This window comes from Dipteris shenzhenensis, chromosome 16 (genome assembly GCF_047967505.1).
Source record: "Dipteris shenzhenensis isolate YYH24624 ecotype China chromosome 16, Dip_SZ_1.0, whole genome shotgun sequence".
Lineage (NCBI taxonomy): Eukaryota > Viridiplantae > Streptophyta > Polypodiopsida > Gleicheniales > Dipteridaceae > Dipteris > Dipteris shenzhenensis.
In genome coordinates this window covers 3186037-3200571 of record NC_141611.1, presented here as the reverse complement: position 1 = coordinate 3200571, position 14535 = coordinate 3186037, and the positions used below count along the sequence as shown (strand labels likewise).

The 14535-nt window shown below is 43.3% G+C and overlaps 1 protein-coding gene across 1 annotated transcript in view; it reads left to right on the top strand.

The window, feature by feature from the left end:
* MTA (mRNAadenosine methylase) overlaps positions 1–13853 on the top strand; it is a 53053-nt gene extending 39200 nt beyond the window's left edge. Inside the window, exons 6-7 of the mRNA XM_087387470.1 lie at positions 12953–13032; positions 13207–13853. Coding sequence (XP_087243596.1) covers positions 12953–13032; positions 13207–13459 — 333 coding nt within the window. The 3' untranslated portion in view covers positions 13460–13853. The remainder of the gene's footprint in view (positions 1–12952; positions 13033–13206) is intronic.
* Positions 13854–14535: the final 682 nt, after the last annotated feature.

The following is a 14535-nucleotide window of genomic DNA, read 5'->3' as shown; positions in this document are numbered from 1 at the left end:
CTGACCTAGCCGATCTCTTGGAATGATGCATTGAACAAGGCTTTTGAAACCTTGAAGTTTTCTATCAAGGAAGCACCCGTTCTTGCATTACCCGATCCTACCCGGCCTTATGTTTTAGAGGCCGATGCGAGTGATTTTGTGATTGGGGCAGCTCTATTCCAAGAGGGCAGACGTGTAGCTTTCGAGAGTAAGAAGCTAGACGACACCTAATATCGTTGGCCCACACTAGAAAAGGAACTCTATGCTGTAGTGTATGCCCTTGAGATTTGGAGACACTACTTGTATGGTTCGAAGTTTCTTGTATTGATTGACCATCAGTCAATTAAGTATGTGTGTGATGGGTCTGAATTGAGGGGACGGAAAGCTAGATGGGTAGAATTAATGCAAGATTTTGATTTTGAAATACGTTATCGAAAGGATTCGTTGAATAGTGTGGCGGATGCCTTAAGTCGAGTCAAGTTTGTAAATGCTATGTCATTTACGGAAATATCCTCAGACCTATTTCAATCCTTGAGAGGGCTTTGGGCAACTGATAGTTATTTCAGTTCTTATTGGCAGAGAGTCCAGGATGGGAGCTCCATGGTTGACCAAACTCAGGGATTGTGCTCCCTACGGTACAGGCGGCAGGAGGTCAGTGGATGATTAGGAACGGCTTGCTGTTCCGAAATGGAAAGATTTGTGTGCCAGATGTTTTGGAACTTTGATCCAAGATTCTCTGGGAGTGTCATGATGCTCCTAGTGCTGGACATCTGGGTATACATCGGACTCTGTCTCTTGTGAAGCATACCTTTTATTGGCCTAAGATGCGTGCATTCATTGAAAACTATGTAGTAGGTTGCCGGGTTTGTTAGGTTACTAAGGCAGAACACCTTCGAAGCGCGGGTTTATTACAGCCACTGCAGATTCCAGGTAATAAATGGGAAAGTATTTCCATGGATTTTATTACTGGTTTGCCTCGAACGCGCAAGGGTCATGACTCCATTTGGGTCATAGTCGACCGTTTGACAAAAAATGGCTAGGTTCTTACCTACTAGAACAACTATTTCAGCAGTTCAGCTGGCTCACGAGTTTGTGGACCACTTGTTTAAGCTGTATGGTTTGCCCTCTGACATAGTCAGTGACTGGGACTCGAAGTTTACAAGTAACTTTTGGACACTTGTTTTTGAGAAGTATAACAGTGCAAAGCATTCGAGTACTGGTTAGAGTCCTTTTATGCTTATGTACGGGTTTCAACCTGAGTCACCAGTTATGGTTGGCTTAAAAGGGATTCAAAATGATGCTGCAAACCAGTTGTGCTCTTGTTGTCATAACTGCCTCCCTGATCAATGTCACATTTGTGCTGATGGAGCTAACGTGCATGGCCAAAGTGAAGATTCATGTGAATGGCATGTTTCATTATCTCAAAATTCTTTTGGCTGCCTTCCAATGGACCTGTTTTAGATGAGCCATGAATTGACTCATTGCAATGACTGCATAAGTTAAATCATGCTTGGTTGGAGCAAATAGATGAGCTTGCCTACTAGTGTCCTATACAGTTTGCCATCAACATCTGGATCTTTCTCATCAAGTTCCAATCTCACCCCCTTTTTCAACACCTTTGGATCTTCTAGGAGTGCCTGTCGCATTTCAACATCAAGGGAATATTACTTGTATGGGGCTTCGACAATTGCAGTGCATGTATGGCACTTTCTTCTTGAGTTGTCTAGCCAATTTCCCTGCTGTTATGAACTTTGTTTTTTGTGTAATAAGACCCTGCAACATCACTACCTTGCCTTTGTGTGAGAAGCAGAGAGTCATGGTATTTATTTATCTTCCCCAAAGATGGCATCCAGTCACATGCAAGACATTGTCAAGCTGTCTCATTGTTTGCAAGCTCTTTGTGTAGATAATGGTGGGTACTCTTGATGCCCATTAAGATGTGAGCCCTTCTCCCAGTGATTTTACCTCTCAATATAATTGTCTCAACGTTTGTGATCTTAGGGGAATCCACATTGCTCCTCTATCATCATGATGAGCTTGATTTTCCCAACATCCTTGTGCTCAAGGTTCCATTCCTCATTCAAAGCACAAATTTGACCTGAATTTGTTGTCCATGATGGCTGTCGAGTTCTGTCTTATTTCTGAATTTTCTTCTACAGAATTACTCTTTGCGCTGGGTTTCTAATTTAGTGGTCTGTATGGGTTGGCATAAGACATTTTGCGCCCATAGCAATTGGATACTTGGAAAGTGGGGCTGTTGCAACCTTTGTCTCATTCCATTCAAGCATCGTGGGCTCCTTCTCAGCCTTTAGTATGCTTCCATATGGATGTGCTGCCCATATTTGGCTTGTACTTGCAGGTTTGCATTTCCCCCTTGAACTTACTTATTGTGAACTTGTTTGTTCATGCCTTGAGGAGGATTGGCTTCCTTCATTCCTTGCTAAGGTTGATATAATAATGGAAAGGCATCTCTTGCCTGACATCCTCAAATAGGACACGATATGACGTAATTGTATGAGATAATAGATCCTTCAAGGGGGGTACCGAAGTGTGACACTTATCTTTGAGGCATGGTGTTACCCATGTAGGGCATCCACTAGGTGCCTGTCCCTATTTGGATGAATCAAGCTCTCAAACATCATTGCTATGAAGGTTCATACCAAATAGCTATCTTGATGTTTCACCTCACTCCTAAGCATTGGAACCAAATTGTGACCTAAAACATGATCAACATGGATGCCTCTGAGCACGTAGGGCACATCATAAAATGTGCGCACGATCAGGCTAGCCAGGGATTGAAGACTTTGCGAGGGAAGGCCTATGAAACTTTGGCAATGAGAAATCAAAAGTGCGTTTGGCATTACTTTTATAATTATGTGTATGGGGGCATGATGGTGTCTTGCTGACATGGATATGGCATGATCATGCTTGTGCTCAGGCATTTGTTTGCTTGCCTGTATCTTTGGAGCTAACAGCTAACCCCCATCCAATCTAGCCAATATATTGACCATTCTGCATGCTAATCTGTCAGCTAATTTAGTGGAAAGTCTATGCTGGGGCCAGGCCATCATCCATGTTTTGAAATACTTCATCTATGAACATAATCTGAATGTCCTCCGTCTGGTGAAAGAGGACTGGTGTGCATACTAATGTCATAAGCGAGTGCTCCTATTGAGGAAAGCAATTGCTCAAGTTGAGCAGACTCCATCTGATTTGAATTGATGAGGACAATGAAAAGGAGGAATAATTCATGGATGCACAATGGGTAGATGGAGGATCTGAAGATGCCAACAGAAAATTGGATAACTACCAAGACAATTCGGACTTAAAAGAAGCCAGTGGCCAATGAAAGGTGATACGAGGCTTTCAGTGAAGAGCTTGAGAAGCAAGATCTAGCTATGATTGAAAGACAAGGGGCTGAGATCTGTAGCAGGGAGGGATTGAGAGAGGCCACCATGTGGGCAGCAGACAGGCTGCCACGTAGGTGGTGGTGGCAGCAGCAGCAGCAGCAGCAGCAGTAGCAGATTCTTCTTGTGGCTAACCAGCTCGCTGTGCAGACTGTTTAACAGGCAGTCTCTGCTGCCTGTAAATGGCCCTCCATTGCAGACACCTTGTGCCGGCTGTATGCAACGTGTGGCTAACCAGCTCGCTGTGCAGACTGTTTAACAGGCAGTCTCTGCTGCCTGTAAATGGCCCTCCATTGCAGACACTTTGTGCCGGCTGTATGCAAGCCCATATGCCCATCATATGGGCCTAAAGCAGGGTCTATGCAGGCCTGCACAGCAGTCCACATGGCTGCAGCTCTGCCGACCCTGTGTGCTGTCCAAGTGGCCTCATTGGCTAGGGCTGGTAGGTTAGATCTTTTCAGACAGGCATAGTGCCCAGAAACGGGTCGTCGTTTCTGCGCCGTTTCCAAAACCAAAAAGGGCGTTTCGGACAGGCCTTTTTTTTTGGGGGGGGGGGGGTGTTTGTGCTTTTGTAGTGCCTCTGGAATTTATCCAAGGAAACACATATATAGAGCAGCAATGTAAGAGCTTGTAGACACCAATGCTCAGCTATAGAAGCAAAAGTACCAGCACACACACACACACAGACACCCGCCTCAACCACTGAGTAAGACGTTAGAACCCCATCGGCGGGTAGGGGAGTTTTTGCTCTCCCTCTCCAGCTCTCCTCTCATCCTACAACCCCCCTCTCAGCCCGCTGCCCCTCCTCCTTGCTCTCCCTTGCTCTCCTCTCCAACCTCTCCTTGCTCTCCTCTCCAACCTCTCCTTGCTCTCCTCAGCCGTTGCCCTCTTCTCCTTGCTCTCCTTAGCCCTTGCCCTCTGCTCTCCTCCTTGTCCTCCTCTCAAGTGTTGTTGTATGACATATGTATTAATAATAATTACATATATAATATATATTTTATTAACCTTAAAAACTCAAACTCCGTTTCCACCGTTTCTTCTAGTGCTCAAAACTCCGAAACACTGTTTTCCGCCTGTTTCCGTTTCCCCGTTTCCGAAACTCCTGGGAACTATGCAAATAGGTCTGGCCCCAGTCGGCCGACCTAGAAGGGCTTTGTGCCCTATACAAAGGCCCCTATGGATGGGCAAATCAGCACATTTTGCAGGTGGGTCCTGGCAGACAGCCAGGTCTGGACCCCAGTTGGCTGACCGAGCCCCTTTGAATGGGGAAATCAGTTCATTCTGCCAGTCACTCCTAGCAGTCAGCCAAGGACACAGTTCCCAGGGCATTCTAGAGTGCATACCGGGAGATCATCTTGTGGTTCATAGGGCAACATAGCAAATTGAGCTGGAGGAATCTTGGAGTAGCTACTGAAGCCTTTGAGCGGTGCACGGTGATCCAAGAAGAGCCACAGTAGGTGTTGCAGCAGCAGCAAACAGTGCCAGATTCGGAGCCCACCTCAGCGCATGGCTAGCACCTCACACTCCCTAGTCCAAGTGCTAACACTCTACCCCTAGATGTGGTAGAGAAACCTAGTCTAGTATACTTGTGATTCGATGTTTAGCTAGTGGCTCCAAGCAGTGGAATTATGTTGTGTTTACAACAAAAGAAAATTTAACACTGTAAGTCAACGTCTAACAATATAAGCAGAAGCAGATGGAAGCACTTCAGATCTGGAGAAAGTACACACACCAATGTACAACCAAAAGAAATGTGTAAATATTTTCAAATCTGAGTATACAATCAGCCTACAATTTTAACCTTGCATTCTAGGATCTTCCCAATGTGGGTGAAGGGAAGAATTGAGGTAGATACATGGGCGATATGCAGTATGTGACGATTTGGCTTGTCCTTCAGCTAGCTGTGGGCCATTTGGAGAGCGGGCTGGTCACCTTGGGTGCCCTGCTTTACTTACGAATTGATTTTGGAAGGCCTATGTCGTGCAGGAATCTCATAGTGGTGGGCTGATCCCTTGTTTAATTCCCATTGATGCTGACTGTGTATTTATGCTTTCTCTCTCTGCTCGGGACATATAAGAGCTGAAGTGCGCATTTGAGGCAGCAATGGGAATTGTGACCCAGTATGGGTTGCTAGGAACGATTCGAGGCTGAGTGCAAGCACATTGGATCAGAAATGGATTCCTATTGTAATGCTTATAAGAGCAGAGCCCAATAGCGTCTAAGCATGGGAGATTGATGCCTAATGGGTGGTGAATTGCACTTAATTCAAGAGGGATTGTATCCATTGTGTACCCATTTGCCGGGTCTTTCAAATAATAAAGAAATACCAAAAGGGGTGCCAAGGATTGGGGCCACATGACATCCAAGACTAGGATGTCCCCTCCAAGCCACGAGGTGAGCTAATGGCACACTGGCACATCTCCCAACTAGATCCCAACCAACTTGGTGTCCCATACCACCAAGTGGTGCTCTCAAGGGCCTTGGATCTATTGTAGGGTCTTGGACTACACCATGAAGGAAGTGTGCGTTCGCAACACGATCCAGAGTATAGACTAGCAAGGGAGAGCTAAATCTAGAACAAAAAATCTAAATTGTATGATTGGACATATTCTAGTCTTACAAAGAAGGTATATAGCAAGGAAGAGCTAAGCTTGCTTTGACTTGCGCACTGAAAAGTGAACCCCTGGGCTCCTTATATAGGCTCGAGCCCACTGCTGCTAAAAATAGCAAAAATCCTAATTCGAATCCTAATCCACTCCGTGCCCTTGCAACTCAACCCGAGAATTGCCTACCTAGCCCCAAGCCTCCCCCGGCTTCGTGGGCTAGTCTTGTGTGCCTAAAGCACATGTCAAATACGGTCCATGCACATGACATACTCCCCTTCTTCTAAGAACTCCCTCTTGAGTTCATAAGAAAGTTCGAAAACTCTCTTTGAAGATTAGTCAATGTCTCCCATGTAGAATCTTCCTCAGCACGATCCTTCCACTTAATCTTGTATTTAGTGATTGTTCTATTTCTAATTTGACGTTACGGAATCCAAGAATACTTTCAGGTTTGTGCGGTACAAAGGTCAAATCTTCAAGTCCCACGATTCCACACCAGGTGATGGTGGGAATAGGCAGCAAAAGAAGAGCTGGATGGCCTTGGATACAATGACCTCACCACGCAATACTTTTGTTAGTCGACTGACATGGAAAACTGGATAACTCTTACATTAGGAGGCAATTCCAGTTCATGTGCACCCTATCCACTTCTTCTTATAATCTTGAATGGACCATAATATCTAGGGGATAATTTCCTAACTTGTCCAGTACTTAGGTTCTTGGATTCCTTGGGAATGCGTAAATATATCATTGTTCCAGTAGAGAACTCCCTAGGTGAATGATGTCTATTAGCATAAAATCTGTCCCCGTGTTGGGCACTTCTAATAAACTCCTTGGCAAACTGCAACATCTCTTGCATGTCTTGCAAGAATGTCCTAGCAGCTTCATTCTTGATTCCCTTGAGTCCAATCATTATTGGTGATTTAGGTTAAAAAACCGTACCTAAGCATAAAAGGATCGAAACCTGTACTTAAATGTTTTGCACTGTTGTAAGCAAATTCAATAATGGGTAAATATCCTTCCCACGAAGACTACCTCTTGGAAACATATGCACGAAACATATCCTCTAGAAGTTGGTTTACTACTCCTACCAGACCTACCAACCTAACCTTAATCACAAACTAAGCCCGGCTAAGTAACCAAGGAATTAATTTTAAAAAAAAATTAAGCGAAGGTTTGATTGAAGCAGGAGGGCGGCATATGAATGGTGGAGGTGGCGGCAAAAACGGACGAGATGGGAGGCGTCGGCTTGTCGCGCGACATGTGAGGTCGACGAAACAAACAAGCGTGGGCATGGTGGATGGGAATGGCGAAGGCGTCGCAGGGCAAACTTGCACTGGCGGCGAATCCCTGGCGGAGCGTGGGTGTGGCGACGGACTAGCAGCGTCGGTGAATTCGTCACGTTAGGTGTGGCGTGGGCTTCAGGAGGAACGTGCCGTGGTCGAACAGCTATATACCGGCCAGCATTGTCGTTAGGTTCTCTGCTCCTTTAACCCTTGTTGCCTCCCCTCAGAGGAGCTTGGGATAGCAACTCGTAGGCAAGCCTGCCCCTCAAAGGGAGGGGATCCTTTGAGAGTCCATCCTCTAGTATTTTCCGGGAACTCCACTCTCGACAACGATGGCAACTTCAAGACTTATTTTGCAACCGTCGTCATTAGTTTTGCTTAGTTCGTCGCCGGGTGTGGACACGGGCATTTGTGAGGCTGCTTGACGTTTGGTGTTGGCACGGTGCTAGAAATTTGGAAGCAAGGTTCCAAACTCGTACTCTAATACCAATGTAGAAAAGGGTACAGGGGCAGATTTGGAGAAAGGGGGATAGACTAGCAGGAGGGGAAAGAGATAGGGGAAGAAGGAAGGAGAAGGGGGGTAGGAGAGAGAGATTGAAGTAGGAAAGAGAGGGAGAGAATGAGAGGGAGTAGGGAAGAGAGCGTAGGTAGGAAGGAGGAAGGGAGAGTAGATAGGATTAGATGTCACATAAAAAAGTATATAGTAGGGGGTGGATGGGGACTTACATAGTCCCTCCACATTTTCCACCTAAAGGACCTCTAACTTGGCCATTTTTCCCCTTCATTACACTATTGATTGCACAAATCCCTCTCATAGATTGAAATAGGTTAGAGGATATCTCAGTAAATGTCATAGCATTTGCAACCTTGATGCGACTTAAGGCATCAACCACACTATTCAAAGAACCCTTATAATAATGTGTTTTAAAATGAAAGTCTTGCATTAGCTCAAACCATCTAGCCTTTCTTCCCCTCAAGTCCAAACCATCACACACATACTTAATTGACTGATGATCAGTCAATATAACAAACTTAGAACCACAGAGGTAGTGTCTCCAAACCTTGAGAGCATACACTGCGGGATAAAGTTCTTTTTCCATTGTGGGCCAACGGTATTGAGTGTCATCTAGCTTTTAACTGTCAAAAGCTTCAGGTCTATGATCTTGGAACAATGCCGCCCCAATCACATAATTGCTCGCATTAGCCTCTAAAACTTACGTCCGGGTAAAATCATGCTGCGCGAGAACATGTGCTTCCTTGACACAGAGGTTCAAGTGTCAAAAGCCTTGTTCAAATCATCATTCCAAGAGATAGGCTGATTTGACTTACGTCCACGACCTTTCAATACATCGGTAAGAGGAACAATGATTTTGAGATGGATTTCCTCAGAAAGACAATAAATCCTAGGAAAGAATGAAGTTGTTTCACAGTTTGAGGTATCGGCTAATCCAAAACCTTTTGATACGATCGAGATCAATGCTAACACCTTCCCTAGAATCTTGCATCCTAAGCAAATGATCCCCTTCATAAAGAAGTGATATTTACTTATGCCATCTCAATAGAATTAAGATAATTCGAATTTGCCCAACAGAATTAAGAACACAACAACGAATTTGCCTAAATAATCTCAAAACAAGTCGTTCATTATTTGTTGGAAAGTTATGGAGCATTAGTCAAACCAAAAGGTAACACAACAAACTCGTAATGGCCATACCTAGCTCGAAAAGCAGTTCTTTCTATTTGTTCCACATAGATACGTATTTGGTGATAACTAGTACACAAATCAATCTTTGTGAAATACTTCGCTCCTGCCAATCTATCTATCCTATCATCTAAGCCGGGAAGAGGGTAGTTATTCTTAATTGTCACTTTATTCAAATGTTTGCAATCAACGCACATTTTCCATGAACCATCTTTTTCCTTTCTCAAAAGTCTTACTCGGGCGTATATAGCCCATCTTCATGTTGACTAGCAAATTCGCCCTCCTCAAAATGGCTCATCGTATATGGTGGTATACTAACAAGTTGAGTGCTAGGGACTAAGTCACTACTGCCCTTTCGGGAGGTAAGCCCTTTGGTAGTTGAGCTGGAAATACATTGGAGAATTCATTTAACAACTTCTCTAATTCTTAGTGTTCAAATCCTATGTCATCCTCCTCCTCCTCTAGGAATTCCTTCCTGAAAGTTTCCTCAAATTCGTTCCAATTGGTAGGCTTCGGCCGTAACTCTTTCCACCGAAGGAGTGCCTTGTCAGTTAAATATTCCATTGCAAGCCAAAATCACCAGAAGGTATTCGTAGGGGCTGAACAAGGGTGGGCAGGGGTATTTAAGGCTGTTGGCTTGTGCTTTTTGCTCCCTGAAAGTATCAAAAAGCTGCCCCCCAAAAAAACTAATTTAGCCTTCCCCTCCAAAGCACTGCTTTTTGGTCCAAAAGCACTTGTTTTTGGGAGGGGGGGGAGGGCTTTAAAAAAAGAAAACGATTTTCTTCTCTGGCAATTCAAGGCCAAAGCTAAGCTTTTGGAAATCAAGGCATCTCAAAAGCCAGATGCCCAAGAAGCAACCCAAAATTAACCAGCCCTAATTGCTCATCTTCCAGCCCTAATTTTGCACAAGTCACCTTTTCCCATCCAGATGATCTAGCCAGGCCTTGGGCCACGATTTGTAGCACCTAACCACCTCTAAGCTCACCATTGTTCATCGTGCCCGAGCCAAAAGTGATGACAAATCTAGGATTCACCTTCTCGGCACTACTCGACTTACTTGCAGATCGAAGCGAAATTCCTAACGCCCATTGCTCTTCTTGTTCCAATACCCTTGCGAAATCTTCTCGAAACCTTCCTCCTACCAACAAAACTCTCTTGCACTACGCTCACAGTTCTCTCAGACAATCACACATACCTAGTTGACGGGATAACCAATTCAACATAGGAAACCTCAGCAAGCAACGAATTCTAAACCATACTTGGAGGAAGATGTCAAAGAATGTAAGATTGTGCTAAACCTAGTGCAACTAGATGAGCATAAGAAGTACGGAGGCTCAAAGCACAGAGGAAACTCCATGAAAGAGATGATGAGCAACTATGAATCAATCTATTCCAAATATGTATAATCAACAATACATAATAGGATTCTTATATAGAGAGAGCCCTTTGAATAGTCAACACTTGTGGGATCCTTTGATCCACATCTCTCCTTGTGGATGTCCTCGATCCACATCCTCACATCATGTAGTCCACATCCTAGGGTGGCTACTTTAATACATTCCTATACCATACCTTAGCCTTTAATTATGTGCTCATAGCTCGATATCTCATCAGAAGACTCATCCATGTCTCTCTCTACAGAAAATCGCATCAGGAGTTGGAACTAACATGCTCCCAGCACTCGTGAGAATCCGGATCTGCAAGCAAGTACAAAGAAACAACCATAGAACATGCATGCTCACCACCCAACCATGGCATCCAGATGCTCCCCTTGAGCCACGGGCTGAGCTGCTGGCATACTGGCACATCTGCCAACTAGATCTTCACTAGTTTGGCGTCCCATACCAACACATTCCAAGATTCATACCAGTAAGGAAGAGCTAAGCTTGCTCTGACTTGCGTACTAAAAACTAAACCCTTGGGCTCCTTATATAGGCTCGAGCCCAGTGTTGTTAAAAATAGCAAAAATCCTAATTAAAACCCTAATCCATCCGTGCCCTTGCAACTCAACCATGAATTGCCTGCCTAGCTCGAAGCCTTCTTGAGCTAGTCTTGTGTGCCTAAAGCACACGTCAGATACGGTCCATGCACATGACAAGGTGCCCAAAGATCGGAGATTACTGCACTAAGATGAGTGCCTTTATCAGAACAGATTGAGAAGTATTGCTGTAGGCTGCCCAAAGAAATCAGAGATTACTGCACTCAGACGAGAGTAACCAACATGTCGCAGTTGAAACTACAGCTGGTGCTTTGTTGCTTGGGTGAACTAATGGTTAGAAGAGCAGTAAGAATAACGATTTCAAGAAAGTTGGAAAGCCAAGAAATGCTTCTAAGGCACCTTTTAATAGACGAAAGAAACGTGATAGGCCAGGGTTTGACTGGCTATCCCATGTAGAAAGAAAGGCCTTGATGGATGCCAACATAAGCTTTCATTGCAAGGAAGAGGGGCATATGGCATGGGAGTGCCTAAAGGGCAAATTAAAGGGGAAAGCTGATAATAGGGATGAACAAGACAAGGGATTACACCTGCATTTGTAAGCATTGGTCAAGGCTAGGGTTTACACCTGCATTTGTAAGTATGGGTCAAGACAAGGAATTACATTTGCATCCTTTGTGCCTCTCGTGCAATTGAGATGAAGGAATATGTGATGCTATCTAGTCTGGTCTAGCTGCATGTTAAACAAAAATTCCCACATCTCCTTCAGGGAGGATCTAGTTTCTTAGATTTACTCTAGTATCATTTGGTAGCTCTTGGTACCTTCTTTGCTAGGGATCTCTAGGTCATTGACATGACATGCTTCATTTAAGTAGGCCTAATTTTCTTAGGCTTTGAATTACTCGGGCAGCTTCGATTGTGTGCAAAAAGAGTCTTAGTGTGGGTTCTTTTGTAAAAAGTCAAGTATGTAGGTCATAGTATCTCTTAAGAAGGGTTACTTAATCGTATATTGTATGAATGTCATGATAGTCCTAGTGCTGTGCATCCAGGGGGTACGAATTACTTGGGCAGCTTCAATTGTATGCAAAAAGAGTCTTAGTGTGGCTTCTTTTTTAAAAAGTCAAGTATGTAGGTCATAGTATCTCTTAAGAAGGGTTACTTAATCGTATATTGTATGAATGTCATGATAGTCCTAGTGCTGTGCATCCAGGGGGTACGGAGAACTTTGGATATATTCAAAAGAACCATCGTTTGGACTAAGCTTAAGGTTAATGTTCAGATGTATCTTCAAAATTATAAACAGTGCCAAGTCAATAAAGTTGAGCACTCGAGACTGCTTGTTGCATTTGGCATCTGTTGGAAATACCTGAGAAGAAATGACTGGGTATTTTGATGGATTTTATGATTGTCTTACCATGCACCCAATGGTGCAATTAGGGTGACCGTGGATTGACTCACCAAATTGTCACGGTTGAGCCCTACAAAAGAGTATTTCCAGCCACACAACTTGCTCACTTGTTTGAAGTTGTTCAGCGTGTGTGGCTTATTAGCTGAAATTGTCATTGATAGAGATGCTTAGTTTATTGGGCGTTTTTGGCAAGCTGTGTTCAAGAAATTGGACACTTCACTCAGTATGACTTCAGCCGATCATCCTGAATTGGATGGGTAGAGTGAGCATATGTTTCCTGAAGGTCTGACTGCTGCATAGCAATGGAACTATGTTTGGAGTTATGCCAATTAAGAGTTTGTTATGATATTTCTGCATTATCCATCAAGGCACTTGTCTCGAAGAAAACAACCCTTTGCATTTTTTTTAGGGACTTGAGAGAGAATATAACTGTAAAGAAACGTGGAAATGGTGTATTTTGGTAGAGCTATTGGAAATGAAGCCAAAATGCGTGGTGGTGTTTGCGGGTTTGGTTTACTCCATAGAGATAGATCTTCTATTTTGGCTGAACTGCAAAGAACTATCACTCCAATTAGCCTTATACTACTGAAAATCTGTAATACTTTCTCTTCATCAACTGCTGTACTTGCAGATGTATCCGATGTTGGAGAGGATCAGTCCCCGGACTCGAAAGTTGGAATTGTTTGCACGAATGCACAATACACATGCAGGGTATATTTTCTGGTGTCAATTATATATTTTGGAACTCTGCTGTTTGTTAGTGGAAATGAGCCTTTTTTTACCGAACAATAAATTGGAGATAATTATGACCTTCATAGTTCTAGGGATCCTTCAACACGCAAATTCTCAATAGCCTATCTGTTGTGATATGTTTGAGTCTTCCAGGTGGATCTCTCTAGGCAATCAGCTAAATGGAGTGCGCTTAGTAGATGAAGGATTGAGAGCAAGATTCAAGGCTGCCTATCCGGATGTTGAAATCCAACCTGCAGATCCTCCAATAAAAGCAGAAATAGATTCTTCTCCGTTGTTAAGCCATCAAGGTGGTATGACCAAAGGAATGCCAGATAATCCACCTGGAATGGCAGCTGAAAGTGGTGATCTAGAGAAAAATGCAGCTCAAGATTTGCAAATGACTTAGAGAGAGAGAGAGGGAGGTATGCATAGGGAAGGTCTTTTAGGCAAGGCCACAATGCTAAGGCCAAGTAGCAGGACAATCACCAACCAGATTCTGGTTTGGGTGTAACGAGCTCAGGATCAAGTATGGCGACACAAAGAGGATGCCTTATGATAACTGCGCTGTGGTCTTTTTTTGAGTTTATTAATGTAGATATTTTTCAAACAGGTAGCTTCTGAGTGTGTTTTTTCCTTGAATTTTAGCCATCAAACATCTTACTTGGTTAAATAATGACTAGCATAGGCTTCATAAATTATCTGGAAAGAATGGACATGATATTACAGTGTTTCACCGGGAAGCTTCTCCCCGAAGATGTGTTTGAAATTTTATGGAAAAATGGGGAGGGTGGTGAGGATTGGGCGTCTATTTGTGGATGTGCAAATGTTATTTTGTACGACTTGCAAATTTGTAGGAATATGATTATTGGATTTGCCCTCTCCTTTAGTTCTAGCCTTTTCCTTTTGATTCATGATGATCATTCAAGCACAATAAGTACTTTGATTCACAACATTATACTATATCCATAAAATATTTATGTTGTCCTTCTTTCCTTCTAAGGATCCTTCATGAATTATCATATTGGTGCAACAATCTTATTCATAATAATCATGGTATGTATTTACAAGCAATATATTATTCTCAAGTAATATCGTTGTGTTTTACCTATGGGAGTTGTTTTATGTAATTATGAGTTAAAGAATACTTGTTCATTGCCATTAATCATGAATCAGATGTTGTGCAATTTCTTGATTCATGCGATACATATTTGTTTGCATCACACACACACACACACATACACACACACACACACACACACATACAAATTTGGTAGTTTCCACCTCACAAAAAGGGTTAGTGTAAAAACTCTCTTTAGCTTTGATACTTTTCTAAGCTACAACCACCTTTTTCTTGATTCTTGTGTTATCCAAGCCGGCTTTCTGTGTTGGGCCCAATCTAAAGGCATACCTATGGGCTTCTCTTGTTCACCTCTTTAGTGCCACTTGAATCTCACTTATTTTGAGTTTAAGTTCATAATAAAG